Genomic DNA, 16309 nt, shown 5'->3' with positions numbered 1-16309 from the left:
TGTCTCTACGTCATTTGGTTATTATGATCCTACTTGAAGCACACACAGCCACAGAGACATTGCCGTTTTATTAATATAGTTAATTGGTATCCATACAGCAGCCAACATTCAAGGAAGCGTGTCAGGAGTGTGTAACACAACAAGTGAAAAGCAAAATGTTTATTGTTACTGAGAGGGATTTCAGAGATGGAGGAGAGGCGAGGAAAGGGGGGGGGGAAATAGAAAAGGAGGGGGAGAGAGAGACAAGGAGTGGGGAGAGACAAGGAGGGAGAGAGAGAAAAAGAGGGGGGGGAAAGAGAAAAAGAGAAAGAGCGGGAGGAGGAGAGAGAGAGAGAAGGGGAGAGAGACAGTGGGAGCTGACACACCCCGGGGGGTCACTTTTTCTTGGTATCTTTACAAGCCACCACGTAGCGCTGAGCCACGTTCAGGGGCGGTGAGTAGCCGTCAGAGTATGAGGTGTCTTCAAACAGCACCGAATAGTCCTCCTGTGGCTGAGAGAGAGAGGCTGTGTGTGAGAGACTGTGTGAGAGACGGCGTGTGCGCCTGTATACGCATGTGCGTGTAGTGCCTCAGGCCCGCACGCAGCACCTCGGGCACGCACGCAACGCCTCACGCGCACACGTACCCGCTGCGGGGGGCTGTGGATGAGAGCTCTGTAGAAGCAGGTGGTCTGGGGGTACAGGGCCAGCACCAGCTGCTCTTTCTGAAACAGGGCCTCGGGGTCTGTCTCGGGGTTCGCCTTCCACTGGGGCAGTGGGATAATCCGTCTGCGGCTCAGCGTGTGGCGTCTGCAGAGAGAGGGGAAGGGAGAGAGAGGGGGAGTGGGCAGAGGAGGGAAGAGAAGAGAGTGGTGAGAGAGAGAAAAGGGAGAGTGAGCGATCAGTTGACTGAAATACGGAATCTGTTGCTGCCAGAGTAAGGAAACTTGCCTTCGGTTTCACTCTGCCCGAGAATCGAACCGGGGTCCTCTTGCTTGCGAGGCGAGCGTTCTAACCACTGTGCAACAGGACTTCATGGTTGACTGAGGTCCCCTCTGAATCATTTCTCAAAATCAAAGCGTCCCCCCCCCCCCCTTCGAGCTTCACTTTTCACAAAGTTTAGACAATGTTAGAGACCGAGGAGAGCAGTGAGGCTGATCCCAGTGTTAGAGACAGAGGAGAGCAGAGGAAGGAGGACAAGCAATGAAATGTGTAGCTCAAAGGGGGTACTCTTTGATTTTGAGAAATGATTCAGAGGGGACCTCAACCAACTATGAAGTCCTGTTGCACAGTGGTTAGAACGCTCGCCTCGCAAGCAAGATTCGATTCTCGGGCAGAGCGAAACCGAAGGCAAGTTTCCTTACTCTGGCAGCATCAGCATCCACGGTTGCACACTCCACCTCACCAAGCCAGTTAGGAACCTAGGAGTCTTGTTTGACCCTCAACTGTCCTTTCTCCCCCATATCCGTACCATGACCCGCTCTGCCTTCCCCCACCTCCGCAACATTGCCCGACGCCGCCACTTCCTCACCCTTCTGGCCGCCGAAACCCTCATACACGCATTTGTCACCTCAAGGCTTGACTACGGAAACTCTCTCCTCGTCACCCTCCCCAACTCTTTCCTCCACAAGCTGCAGATATCATCCAGGACTCTGCAGCTCATGTCCTCTCCCGCACCAGGCTCCGTGACCCCATCACCCCCACCCTCGCCTAGCTCCACTGGTTCCCATCCCTCAGAGAGAGTTCAAAATCCTCGTCCTCACTTTTAAGGCCCTCCATGGCCTCGCCCCCTCCTATTTCTCTGATTTGCCGACCTATCAACCTGTCCGCTCCCTCTGCTTTGCTCCAGGTTTCCCGCTCGACCCGCCCTATCATCAGCGGCCGGGCTGTCAGCCTCTCTGCCCCCACCCTCTGGATCTCCATCCCATATTCCCTTCGCCTTGATCCCTCTCTTGCCTCCTTCAAGGCATGACTCAATACCCCCTTTTGGACTGCCTTCGGCCGCCCTCCTATCCCCTCTGCCCTCCCTCATCCCAACCTTGTCTCCCCACATGCTCGGGTCATGATCCCTGAATGCACAGCGCCTTGGGACGTCCTCCCAATGTGAAAGGCGCTTTACAAATGTAATTTTGTTGTTACTCCACAAGACCTCTGTTTATCCAGCAGTAAGTAGGAACCCAGTTGTTAGAACCCGATTAGGGTATCACTTTCTGGGGTAATAATCCCTCAAAAAAAATTGGGATCACTGAATCCATGCAATTGGCTGCCACGTTTCACCCAGAGAATACACAGTCAATCCACTTTACAGTATATGCTGTGAAGCACTTTGTGATAAGGCGCTGTATCAAATGTAAGGATTATTATTATTTTAAACTGGATTGAAAAAGTAAATCCCGATCATTACTTTCGAATGCAATGAGGCATTGGAATGAGAGGACACAGATTTAGTATTGTAAAGGGAAAATTCAGGACAGAAATCAGGAAGTATCTCCTTAGTCAGAGAGGAATTAACAACTGGACGAGGTTACAAGTGATATCTCCATAACGTGCAGTAACAGGTCGCCATACACAGGGGCATCCTTAGGGGACCTCACTGAGGACAACAACTTGCATTTATATTGCGCCCCTCACTCAGGGTAGCTTCCCAGAACGCTTGACGGTAATAACCAGAACTACGGGTCTGACACACACAATCTCTCTCACAGTCTCTCTCTCACACACTGTCTTTCTTTCTCTCACAGGGTCTCTCTGTCTCTCACTCACTCTTTTCCTTCCTCGTCGATATCGTCCACTTCGTACCTGGGAAATAAAACAGATATTTTACAATTTGATCATCTCCTCACTCTCTTCCCAGGATCTGGCTCCATCAGATAGAGGAAGCTTCCCCCCACCCCACCCTTGTGCCTGAGGTTGTCTTCAGGTCCCTGGGGAAGGTGAAAGGGTAGAAGCGCCCAGTCCCCAGCAGAGAGAGGAGCTGGGAGAGCGAGCGGTGTTCAAGTAGGTCAGAGGGGTGAAAAGATTTGCAGATGAGGACGAGGAGCTTGAATTCACTCCGCTGGAAGCCAGTGGAGGCTGGCGAGGACTGGGTCAAAGGGTGTGCGGAGTTTAGTGAGAGTGAGAACCTGGGAGGCAGGGACTTACTTATTTGCTGTGTGACTGTAACTGACCACCTCAGCCAGGATCCACTGCTCGTCCCCATCCACACCTTTCACCCTCGCGGCAACTTTATCTCCTGGTTTAACTACGTAATCGCTGGAGGCTGGGATAGCGCCACACAGCGGTGGAGGCCTGAGAGAGAGAGAGAGAATGTGGGAGAGAGAGATTGAGATCCTGAGTGAAAGAGAGTGAGAGAGGCAGAGAGAGAGAGAGTGTGTGTATGTGTGTGTGAGACAGGGAGAGAGATTGTGAGAGAAAGAGTGTGAGATAGCATGCGAGGCGGACAGAAAGTGTGAAGGAGACTGTGAGCAAGAGAGTTCCTGAATGATACAGAGTGAGGGAGGCAGAGAGAGAGAGAGAGAATGTGAGAGAAAGAGAGGATTGAGAATGAGAGAGAGAAAGAAAGACTTAATATCACTTGGCTCAGTTGGTCGTCCTCTCATCTCTGAGCCAGGAGGTTATGGGAGAGGGAGAGGGATTAGTGGAGGTAGTGAGGGAAGGTAGTCAGGAGAGGGGGGGGAAGTGGGGGTTGGAAAAGGAAAGGGAGAAGCTTGCTCACTTGTCTCCGGGTTTCCCGATCCACAGGGGCAGTGTCATGGCTGACTGTTGAAGTAGAGTCATGAGGACTCCACGCCTCATGGTTTTCCGGGGAGGCTCAGTATCGTTGTAAAGCCCAGCGTTACGTGCCGCTGTGGGTGAGGGGGGAACAGGACAATAACAGTAACATCTCTGTAATTACCCCAACCATCCCACCAAACCATCCCCAATTCAACCCCACCCAAAGTTCCACCCCAACCCCACACTAGGTCCCACCCCACCCCCACCCCAGGTCCCACTGCAGCCAGCTCAACCCCAACTCACCCCAACTCCAACCTAACCATATCCCATCTCAACCCCAACCAACCCGTCGGATAACACTTACCAATCCTTCTCTCTTCTAGCAAAGACTTGATTTCCGCAATTTTTCCCAGGGTTTTCCTCAAAATGCTTCAAATAAAAGAGAATAAGATTAGAGACTAATAGAGAGACCGATAAGAGAGACAAAGAGACGGACAGAGAGCGAGACGTCACAAGTTCCCCAACACTTACTTGCATTCAGCCTCAGCATCTGCTTTTGCTGTTGTGTACAAACCTCTAAGCTTAGTCCGGTAATAGGGAGAAACTGTGAGGGGGGGAGGCGAGAGAGAGAGAGGGAGATTTAATTTAATTGTTTATATCCTATTTCTCCCAAACACAAAAAAAGATGTCTCACCATCTCTGGCCCCCACCCCCGGCCAGTGTGTGTACCACTCAAAGAGAAAATTACCCATAGACAGAGGAGAGGTTGAGAGCGTTGGGAGATGGGTGGACAGTCAGAGTGAACGGGGAGGGGTTGGTTGGTTTCCATGTGTGTCAGACACCCGGCTGATCACGGTAATGGGTTTCCGTGTGTATCAGACACCCGGCTAATCACGGTAATGGGTTTCATGTGTGTCAGACATCCATCCGGCTGATGATGGTAATGGTTTTTCGTGTGTGTCAAGACACCCGGCTGATCACGGTAATGGGTTTCCGTGTGTATCAGACACCCGGCTGATCACGGTAATGGGTTTCCGTGTGTATCAGACACCCGGCTAATCACGGTAATGGGTTTCATGTGTGTCAGACATCCATCCGGCTGATGATGGTAATGGTTTTTCGTGTGTATCAGACACCCGGCTGATCACGGTAATGGGTTTCCGTGTGTATCAGACACCCAGCTGATCACGGTAATGGGTTTCCGTGTGTATCAGACACCCGGCTGATCATGGTGATGGGATTAATTTTCAAATAACTCACTCTTTTGCTCTGTCTGCATTCTCTCATGGGTTTTCTGAATGTTTAATAAATTGTGTTCACTTCTAGAACGTTCCTCCTGTACAACAATAACAACAAATTGCATTTGTACAGCTCCTTTCATCCCAGGAGGGCATTAAAGCGCTTCATAGGATTCACTGTAAAGTGTAGCGACTGTATATTTTGAGGGCAAAACGCGCACAGCAACAGCGTGGCAAGTGGGAGTGAACGGGGAGCCGGTGGTTCGAGAGTGAGGACAGCGAGAGTCTCTTACCTGAGTTTGCTTGATCAGCTGGTGCAAATTCCCCAGGAATTCTGAGATACGTGTATCAGTCGACACCAAAGCCATGGTCAACCTACAAAACACGGGATAACAAGCACTAGTAAAGGAGTAGGAGGTCATTCAGCCCTCCCAGCCTGTTGCACTAGGTTGTCAGATCTTTTAATCCCTTTTCCCTGCCTTTTCCCCAAACCCCGACCTCCGTTACTTCCTCAGTCCGTGTCCTCCGGAGCTGAGCTGCCTCCAAGTGACGGTAAGGTGGGGATCGAGCCCAAACCTCCGCGGCAATCCCTCCAGATATTATTTTCCGGCAGAAATCTACCCGAACTTGTTCTCGAAACAAACAACACTTGCAGCTTCCGCACATTTACTGCTCGCTCACTGCAGGCGTGTTTCCCCATTACCAGGTAAACACTTATGCTATCAGTGCTGATAACATCGCAGACACCGCGGTCACCGGGGGCCCCGCGGGAGTCATCCCACTCGGCTCCCGTTAACCCCGTTACCCTCACGGGTTGGGCGGTCCTGGCTGGACAAGCAACGGGAAAGCTTCCCAGACGGCGGTATCAATGGCCAGCCACGGACGGGGGCTTTAGCCGGTTAGACTCCAGCAGTTACCCCCCACCACCCAACAACGCACACGCTGGGTTTCCGCACGGGTCGGGTCGGGGCAGACGGTGGGGGGTGCAATCCTGGTAAATAAACACCGCCAGCCCCCAAAATACCCCTCCAGATTACAAACACCAACAAAAACCCCCCAAAGAAACCATTAAAACTGCTTACCCGGTTGCAATGGGTTTTTTTTTTGAGGGGGCGGTGGGGGGGAGGGGGCGCTGCAAACTTCAATCTCTCGCTCCCAGCGTCCAGTGGCGCGCGGGTAGTTGCTGGGGATTTGGAACGTTACCCGGGGGCGGTTGCTAGGGATTTGGAACGTTACCCGGGGGCGGTTGCTAGGGATTTGGAACGTTACCCGGGGGCGGTTGCTAGGGAAAGCTCGCGTTGCGGGTTCACCAGCGCAGTCGAGCGCCTCTGACCCGGCACCGAATGCAGAGCTTCGGAAGAGGCGGGGCCAATGCAAAAGGGGCGGTCCCAGCGCTCCCGGGCACCCGCGCATGCGATAGAGCTACAAATTCTGCATTCAGTGCATATTCCCGCGCATTTAATGCGGCTGCAAAAAAGAAAGTTGTCGCTCAGAAATCTGCAAAGGTGGAGCCCGGGTTGGCCTCCAGCGCAATGCACACACCTGCAGAATCTGCAGTCAAGTGCAGCACTCCCGCCCCCGTGCATTGCGCAGCGCAAACACCGAAATCCCTGGCATCTGATTCAGTGCCTTTCACCCCCGAGAGGACAACTCAAAACACAGAATATATTGTAAGTAGTGATGACTGTGTTTTTGCCCACAAACTACAGTCAGTTCACGTTGCAGTATATTCTGTGCAGAGCTTTGAGATATCTCAACGACTTGGTAAAGTGCTGTATGAAATGTAACGATTATTATTCCCTCCCCCCCCCCATAGTGCCAGAAGGTGCAATTACGCAGTGAGTCTGGCTCCCCTACTCCATTCCTCCCCCAGGGGTGGGTGGTTGCTGAGGATTTCACAGACAGGTTTATAACATAGGCATATGCATACATCCACGACAGCATGAGCTTCCCCTGTGCGCACTACAAGCATAATTCTTGCATTCCTCTCTCTAGGTTGAGGTCTTCTCTAACCTATTAATAATCCTTGCAAAAACATAAGTCGCTGGGAACACTCAGCGGGTCGCCCTGTCGGGAATCAAACCCCAGTCCTCTCACTTGAGAAGTGAGCGCTTTAAACAATACGCTGTAGATTCCATGTGAAACCGTGGTCCAGTCTGCCTGTTCAAGTGAACATTAAAGATCTGTTGCGACACTGTTTAAAAAGAGAAGGGAGTTTTTCTCTCCCAGTGATCTGGCCAACACACCCTCAGAATAAAATCGCTTGCTTCCTCAGGGAAGCACCAGCTTGCTCGCTGTGAGCAACACAGTCACTACACTTGACAGTATATCCTGTGAAAAGCTTTGAGACGTCTCAACGATGTGATAAGGAGCTCTATCAAATGTAAGGATTATTATCACATTTATATCGGAGTCCTGTAGCTCAGTGGTTAGAGCACTCGCTTTGCCAGTGAGAGACCTGAGTTCAATTCCAGGCAGAGGGCGAAACCTTGGGCAAGTTTCCTTACTCCACACAGAGCCTAATAATAATCCCTCCAAAACCCAAAACAATAATAAATTGGTCATTTTCAATCCACGACTGTCTGTGGGACATTGCTGTGCGCAATTGGCTGCCGCGTTCGCCCACAAATATACAGTCAATTCACTTGACAGTGTGTTCTGTGAAGCGCTTTGGGACGTCCTCCCGATGTGAAAAGCGCTACATCAAATGCAAGGATTATTATTATTATTATTATATTGACAAATAAATACTCATTTCCACTGGCAGGCGATGGTTGATGCAAATATATAATGTTTTATCCAATCGCATTACCACAGGATGGCTCCAGGGTGGCAGTGACGCTCCACCCCAAACAGTGAATTTATACTGCGCTTGAGAGAGTGATCAAATGAGAGAGGGAAAGTGGAGGAAGAGAGTTGACGTTTAAATAGAAAAGTTAGTTCTCATCCAGGACTTGATGTCTAACAGACATTCTGTCAGCACAGCAGTGGTCCTGGAGTCAAGGGGGAGGCAGAGAGGTACAGTTGATGTCAGTAGAGATGAGGTCACCAAGAGGGAGCATATAGATATTGATGAGGAGGGGACCAAAGACCGAGCCCTGAGGAACACCACACAAAACCGTGCAGGAGTTGAAGAAGAAACATTTGTGGATACAAAGTGGAGACAGTCACAAAGGTAAAATTTGAACCATTAAACTAACCTTAAAAGAAGAAAATGCTTTTAATTTATAACTAATCTTAACCTGTGGGCCACATCTCACACCCTTAACTCTAAAGCCAAAGGCAAAAATTAAAGATTAAAGCCACCAAACCCCAATTTTGGGGTCAGCCGGGTATCTGACACATGCAGAAACCTGTCACCGTGCTTAAGGGTATCCAAACCAGACTGACAATTCCACCATTCTCCTGCTCACAAATCAGACAGACCAATTGAGCGAGGGTCCGACGAGCTGGAAATACAGATTTTCAACTGCCGCTTTTTTTCTCTTTGCATCCTAATGAATAAGATCCAAACCCGGGATATAGATGATGTGAAAAGCGCTATATCAAATGCAAGGATTACCATTATTATTGATTATATATAAACCTGCGTCTCACAAATCCAGACTCCAGGTAACACCTTCCAGCTGCTGTTCTCTCAAGCCACAGTGTTTCTGAGATCCCCACTTCTCACTGCTTCTAGGAAATAGTCTGAAAATAAATCATTCAACACTTCAAATGTTGATTTCTTTTCCTTCAAACCATAATAGCTATGTGTTTCACATTACTAATGCAAGACCATTACACAAACAAGCTGAGGTTCTGTGCAATACCATGATTTTACACTCCTGCACTTCTTGCATTAAAATACCATCAAACTGCCCACTTCACACATCATAGTTTGAACCAGATGTAGTCTCTGCCAGGCTTCTGTCACTAGTTTATCTCAATGGAGTGCACACCATTGGCGGCAAAGGCAAATATCCATACTGATCTGGTGTGCATATATGCAACTCACAGTCCTCTTTAAATACTCTTAAGCATGGTGATGTGTTTCTGCATGTGTTGTTTTTTAATTTAACAACAAGGTTACATTTGTATAGCGCCTTTCACATCAGGAGGACTTCCCAAGGCGCTGGACAGAGTACAGCATTTCAGATCCGAGCTGGGCTCGGAGGGGGTGGGTGTGTGGGGGGAAGAGGGGAGTGAAAGGGGGTAGCCGATGGCATGGTCGAAGAGGAGGGTCTTGAGGCGGGACTTGAAGGAGGCTAAGGAGGGGGCGAGGCGAAGTGACTGGGGGATGGAATCCAGAGGTTGGGGGCTGAAGGCTCTCCCGCCAATGGTGGGGCAGGTGGGTCGGGGGACGTGGAGCAGCCAGAGCCGACTGAGTGGAGGCGGTTAGGAGGTCGCAGAGGTAGGGTGGGGCGAGGCCATGAAGGACCAGGATCTTGAACTGGATACTTTGAAGGATAGGGAGCCAGTGGAGTCGGGCGAGAATGGGGGAGATGGGGTCACGGAGTTTGGTGAGGGAGAGGACACGGGCTGCAGAGTTCTGGATTATCTGCAGCCTGTGGAGGGAGGAGTTGGGAAGGCCAACAAGTAGGGCGTTTGCATAGTCGAGCCTGGAGGTAATGAAGGCATGAACAAGAGGTTCAGCGGCCTGAGGGGTGAGGTAGTGGCGGAATGTGGCAAAATACAAAGATGTCACAGATTATTAACTCATCACATTGAGTCTATTGATTCAATCTATACAATATAATACAGTTTATAATTAAGAGCGCTTAACAATTCTGGCAGAGCCCAAGAGCTGAGGGTGGGAGCTGAAGGGCTGGAGGAGGCACAATTTGAGGTATGCCTTAAAAGAGGGAAAGGAAAGGGCAAGTCAAACCTGTATTACAAATTGCTGCATACAATTACAAGTAAAATCAGGTCTCCAGAAGCTGAATAATGTTTCCATTCATTAATTTCTGGAATAACAGCCTTGTATTCCATGTTGTTAACTTCAGCACTAACTCTCCTGGACCTTACACATATTTATGTGTGATTAATGGCACAGTATGTACTTTCCAGAAAAATCTGAAGGCTGAATAAATAGTTGTTTTCTTTACTTTTGAACTAGACTCTCTCCTTTGTACAGAAATTACGACTCCTTATTAAATTACCATCAGAGGAAAGTAAGAATATTATTTAAACAAGGGTTTAAATAAACAAGGATGCAAAATTAAATATATTTTTNAATGAATTTACTGCACCACAGCCATCAAGGGGGAATGCTCTGCCTAATTCCGTTAATAAGATGTTTTGCTTTCTCTCTCCTGAAACTTTTTGGTTTACTGTAGTCGTTCACAGAGTAACTTGTGGCCATTCTTTATTCTGAGCAGCAGCAAAGGTGATGTAACATTGGGTTGTCGCAAGCAAGCGAAATTCCAACAAATATCATTGAATGGATATAAAAAACAAAAAAACTCGTGTTTTTGTATTGTTTCTAGTTTCTAACTCAGACAAAAATGATAGCAACTGAGCCAACCTGTCACAACACTTCAACTGGGTCATTGCAATCAATCCCATCATTTATTTGAACTACAGTCATCTACTGTTATTTTCCCCAAGGTACTTTTAAAGTCTAGTTCAGGGCTAAATTAACCCCTTAACTCAATTCAATCAGCTGATAAACAAATAAGCCCAACATGTCCCATTTTTCAAATGTATCCGTTCAATATAACTATAAAATCATGAAATAATGACAGTTCACAGTTATAATCTTTAAGGCACAAAATATAAATATATCTGCATACAAGGAAAATCCACAGTAGTACAGATGATTAGGGATTTGCCATAAGAAGCATCTCTCCAGCACAGGTTCGTTAGGTTATACATGTGGTGTAATTTACATTTAACTTCAACTCACCACCTCGCACCTCAACCCATGAGTCAGAAGGCTTTTGGTCCATTTTCTATGTCCTAACGTATCTCATCCTGGCAAACTTTTCTAATGTTGACCCTCATATACGAATTCATAACATTCAGGCTCAACTACACAAACTCCCTGCTTGTCAGGCTCCCCAACTCCACCCTCCGTAGGCTGCAGAACATCCAGAACTCTGCAGCCGGTGTCCTCCACCGCACCAGTCTCCGCGACCCTATCACCCCCATCCTCGCCCGACTCCATTGACTTCCCATCACACGGAGGATACAGTTCAAGATCCTGGTTCTCACTTTCAAAGCCCTCCATGGCTCCCCCAGCCTCTGCAACCCCCTACCACCCTGCCGGCTTCCTCCACTCATCGGGCTCCGATCTGCTTCACGTTCCCCCATCTCACCTCACCATTGACAGGAAGGTCTTCAGTGACTCTGTTCTCACTCGCTGGAACTCCATCCTGCAGTCCCTCCCCCTCACCCCCTCCCTTCCCTCCTTCAAGTCCTGTCTCAGGACCCTCCTCTTCAACCGTGCCTTCAATTACCCTCCTTCCCCCCCTGCCCTCCACCCTCCCTGATCGCAACCCCCGCTTCGATCCGAAACATTGATTGACCAGCGCCTTGGGACGTCCTCCTGACGTGAAAGTTGCTATGCACATGTAATTTTTGTTTGTTTGTTCAGGAGACTGTACAACACCCACCAATACACCTGGATAATAAAATAATGTCTTCTCCCCTCCCCACCCCCAGCTCAGCTGCCAATCCATCCATTTGGCAGATTCTCTCCTTGTGAAAGGCGTTATATGAATGTCAATTTGTATTGTATTTCATTCTCTCAAATCAGTCAAAATAGTCTGTCATCGAGACAGCTTGGCTTAGTTAATGGGATAGCCTGGCACCTTGCCTACAAGTCAGAGACGGTTGTGGGTCCAAATCTCACTTAGAACTCACAGTCTAACTGGCACTTAAAAACAATGCTTGCGGAGGGCTGCATTGTTGTGAGTCCTGTCCTTCGCATGAGATGTTGAACTGAGGCCTCGTCTCCCTGTTCGAGCAGATATTAAAGATCCCACATGATTATTTGAAACGAGAAGGGAGTACAATAACAGCTTCCGTTTATATAGCACCCTTCACGCAAAGTAACATCTCAGAACGCTTAACAGCTTAAGTAGGCATTTCCTCCTTGTTTTGTCATGTTCTGGGTGGCCAAATGGCCTGTTTTGGTGGTGGACCTTCTTCGTAAAGCTTTGAATCTAAAATGAAACATTCTTAATTGTAAAAATCCTTCTGGATGGTACATAACACCAAGTTGTTTTCTTCATCAGCTGCAGAAATAGAGGGGCTGAAACATGCTCTCAAATCAAAAGGTACTGTAAGAAGCCAACAGTTTAATATAAAAAACAGAAGTCGCTGGGAGCACTCAGCAGGTCAAGCAGCATCTATGGAGAGAGGAACGTGGGTTCACGTTTCAGGTTCTGATGAAAGGTCATTGACCTGAAATGTGAATCCACTTTCCTCTCAGGGTTGGGCAAGCTTTCCGTCCTTCTCTCCCTGCTCTTGAACATTCCTGTCGTCCCTGCATATCACCCACACTACCTTCAAAACTCACCTTAAGACCCCCTTTTTAACTGCATGTCGGTTATCGCCCCTTCCCCACTCCACTCCCAACTTCAGCTCCAAGTCAGTCGCATGAAGCATTTAATTCTAATAGAATTATTTGCCAGAATCACAGAGGTAATAGATAAAGGGTAATTGATTCATGTCGTATTGATGGGTTTTCATAAAACAATTGACAAAGTACCACAGTTGTTGATGGTTACGAGTTCAAGCACCATGTTAGGATGTTCAATTTATACGGTTTAGGTTCATACCACAATGTGAAGTGTGTTGCATTGTTGAAGGCGATATCCTTCAGATGAGGCATTAAACCAAATCTACTTCTCCTGTTCCAGCTGCCACTTCCAGGCCGCTGATGTCCTGTCAGCTTATTTGATGGACATCAAGGCCTGGATGAGCGCAAATTTCCTGCAGCTGAATGTCGGCAAGATGGAAACCATACTCTTTGGCTCCAGTCAATGTCTTCTCTCCTGTGGGTCTGAAGTCCTCAACCTCCCCGGGATCTCCCTCAGACTCACCGAACCCATGCGCAGCTTAGGTGTCAGGTTCGATCCCCAGCTCTCCCTTCTACACCACATCTGGTCCCTGACCAGGACCACTTTTTTCCACCTCCGTCACATTGCTTGCCTCCATCCCTGTCTCGCAACCAAAGCAGCCGAAACCCTCGTCCACACCTTTGTCACTTCCCAGCTGGGCTATTCCAATGGTCTCCCCAGTTCCACAATACACAAAATCCAATTAATCCCAAACTCAGCCGCCTGGACACTCACCCGCACAAAACTCCGAACCTCCATCACACCAGTCCTTGCCAGGCTCCACTGGCTCCCAACTTCGGATCAATTTCAAGATCCTCTCACTCATTTTCAAACCCTTTCATGCCCTTGCACCTCCTTTTCTATCCGATCTGCTTACTCCCCACTCCACCACCCGCTGCCTCCACTCGGCTGGCTTGGGCCTCCTGTTTGTCGCTCGTGGCCTCAGCTCCACCATCGGTTGACATGCCTTCAGCCACTACTCCTTGAAACTCCCTCAATCCCTCCTCCTTGCTCCCTCCCTCCCCACCTTCAAATCCTGCCTAAAGATCTTTTTCATTCTGCATACGGTCATCTTCCCCCTGGAGATAACAACAACTTGCACTTATGTAGCGCTCTCCATGCAGGGTAATGTCTCAGAGCGCTTAACAGTGGTGGAGCCTGACTCCGAGCCGAGTTGAGGGTGGGGGGGTGGTTTTAGGGAGTGTAGAGGTGACCGTAAGCACGGTTGAAAAGGAAGGTTTTCAAGCGGGACTTGAAAAAGGGGAGAGTATGGGCAAGGTGAAGGGATTGAGAGAGAGTGTTCCAGAGCATAGTGGCTGAAAGCGCAACCTCCAATGGTGGGGCGGAGTGTGCAAGGGACAAACAGGAGGCCGGTGCCGGTCAAGCAGAGGCTCCAGGTGGTGGATTGGGGAGTGAGGAGGTCGGAGAGGTATGAAGGTGCCAGGGAGTGAATGGATTTGAACACGAGAGTGTGGATCTTGAAGTCGATCTGTTCGGTGATGGGGAACCAATGGAGCCTGGCCAGAACTGGTGAGATGGGGTACAGAGTTTGATCCGGATCAGTATGCGGGGGCAGAGTTCTGAATGAGCTGGATTTTTTCAATGGTGGAGCTGGGCAAACCGACAATGAGTGCATTTGAGTAATCCAGGCAGGAGGTGACTCACACATGCTTGAAGATTTCAGCTGTATTTGGGGTAAGGTATGGTCAGAGGCGGCCAATGTGGCGGAGGATGGTCCTGGTCAGGCACTGGATACGGGAGAGGGAGGACAGCTGGGGGTCAAACTGGACACCTAGATTGTGGTCTGGTTTGGTGAGTCTAAGGAAGAGCACAGGGAGGTTGAGGAGTTCAGATCCGCAGGAGCGAAGGTGTTGACGGGAGCCAAAAAGTATGGCTTCCGTCTTGTCCACATTCAGCTGCAGGAAGTTTGCACACATCCAGGCTCTGATGTCTGCCAGACAAGCTGATAGCACATTGGTGGACCTGGAGATGAAGCTGGAGGAGGCAAAGTAGATTTGTGTGTCATCCGCATATATGTGGAAGTTTACCCTGTGTCTGGAAGGGGTGAGAGGCAGAAGGAGAGAGTTCCAGTGGTCATTGCAATTGTAATGGGCAATTAACAACTGGAACAGATTGGCATTAAGGGAGGTAAAAGCCAGGACACTGGGATTCATTTAAAAAGCAGCTTGATACAGTAATGTGTTCGATACAGTAGGGTGTGTGCTCTGGGAGGAAGAGATTTCATGGGCTGTGATCTTGAGGAGTGGCTGAAGTATCTCTAGTTTTGACAATTTATGTCTAAACCTCATTGTCTTATATTCTTATTTTACCTTTCCAGCTGTTGTGAAATTGGATTCATCCAGCGCAGATCCACTCTATAGTGTTTTGTCTGGAAACAGCAGCTTGACTTGGCAAAGTACACCAGGCCAAAAGAAGGCTGGCCATACCTGGGCCATATGGGCCATTGATGCCATCAGCTCTGGGCAGCATTATTGGGAGGTGACTCTAGAGGGCTCTGCTGTGTGGTTTGTGGGTTTGGGGAGGAAAACTCTAAAACTGTCTTGGCTGTCCAGACCCAAACCTCAGGATGGCCAATGGGCTATGATGATGTGGAACAGGGATGGTTACCAAATCAGGTCGTTAGGCTCAGACATAGTTTTAGTTCATCTGAATAGAATCGGTATCTACATGGATTATGAGGGGGGGAAGGTTGCCTTTTATAATCCAGACAATCACAACCTTCTCATGGTACTCAACGGGCCTTTCAATGGACAGATTTACCCTTTGTTCAGACTCTGCGTCAGCGGCCAACAAAACATCAAACTCACAATTTCCTAATCTCCTAACATTTGCTTCTGCACTGAGGGGACCAACTGCACCAAAGGGTGGTGGGGGGGGAACCTGCTGCTGCGGGGTGGGGGGACACACACACACTGCATAAGTTTCTATGATTTTATCCTGACCTGTCACTGAAGGAAAAAGTTATGAACCTTTTATTGCTTGAAAACTAATTTGTTCTCGCTTACCTCTCTGTTCATTTTGCTGAAGAAAATAACAGATGTGATTCTATGATCAGTCTGACATATGATGTTCAGTGATATACTGGTGCTGTTGATGGGCACAGTATTTATCTGGGGAGTGGGAAACAAAACATTCTGTTTGCTCAGCGTAATGTTTTGTACTATGTAAGAAACCAAATGTCTAACTTGTTCTAAAGGCACACTATGCTTGATAATAAACTATCTTCCAATTAAATTTCAGTCTGAGGATGCGGTTCTAGTCAGGGTCCAGATATGGGGGAGGAAAGACAGCTGAGGATTGAATCTGCCTCCTCGGTTGCACACAGGTTCAGTGAATCTGAGGGATAGACTGGGAAGATTCAGGTAAGAGCCACAATTGAGGAGACGTTGACGGGAGCCAAGAAGGATGACTTCTGTCTTGTCAATATTCAGCTGCAGAATGTTGGCGCTCATCCAGACCTGATAATAACTTTTATTTGCCGGATGGTACCATGGGCTCATTAACGTGCACCTGAACAGGCAGATGATTTATCATCTCATTCAAAGGGTAACACCTTCACAAGCCAAACGGAGAGTTTCATGTATGGGCACATGATAGGCTCAGTCTCCAAGTAACTGCTGGAGGTTATATAATAATCTTTGCATTTCATATAGCCTCTTATCTCATCTTCTAGACGTCTCAAAGCTTTTACAGAATATACTGTAAAGTGAATTGACTGTATATTTTGTGGGCAAAAGATTAATTACATATAGCGCTCACGCACAGCAGTAACATACACACACTGTAATCTCACACACACACGGTGATTGTT

At 48.5% G+C, this 16309-nt stretch overlaps 1 protein-coding gene across 2 annotated transcripts; it reads right to left on the bottom strand.

The window, feature by feature from the left end:
* Window positions 1-308: 308 nt before the first annotated feature.
* On the bottom strand, window positions 309-6271 carry sgf29 (SAGA complex associated factor 29). 2 transcript variants are annotated; one of them, XM_007902925.2, is made up of 10 exons: window positions 6013-6271; window positions 5224-5305; window positions 4953-5028; window positions 4224-4296; window positions 4057-4121; window positions 3694-3823; window positions 3120-3266; window positions 2742-2777; window positions 626-788; window positions 309-491 (listed from the first exon to the last, which is right to left on the bottom strand). In XM_007902925.2, the coding sequence occupies exons 2-10, from the start codon at window positions 5296-5298 to the stop codon at window positions 375-377; spliced, it is 882 nt and encodes a 293-aa protein (XP_007901116.1). In that variant the 5' UTR covers window positions 5299-5305; window positions 6013-6271; the 3' UTR covers window positions 309-374. The 2 variants fall into 2 exon arrangements, with proteins under 2 accessions (XP_007901116.1, XP_007901115.1); XM_007902924.2 differs by having other exon boundaries at window positions 6200-6270.
* Between the last annotated feature and the right edge of the window lie 10038 nt (window positions 6272-16309).

Source organism: Callorhinchus milii, unplaced genomic scaffold (assembly GCF_018977255.1).
Source record: "Callorhinchus milii isolate IMCB2004 unplaced genomic scaffold, IMCB_Cmil_1.0 Scaffold5, whole genome shotgun sequence".
In the NCBI taxonomy this organism is placed as follows: Eukaryota; Metazoa; Chordata; class Chondrichthyes; order Chimaeriformes; family Callorhinchidae; genus Callorhinchus; species Callorhinchus milii.
This window is presented reverse-complemented; position numbering and strand designations above follow the sequence as displayed.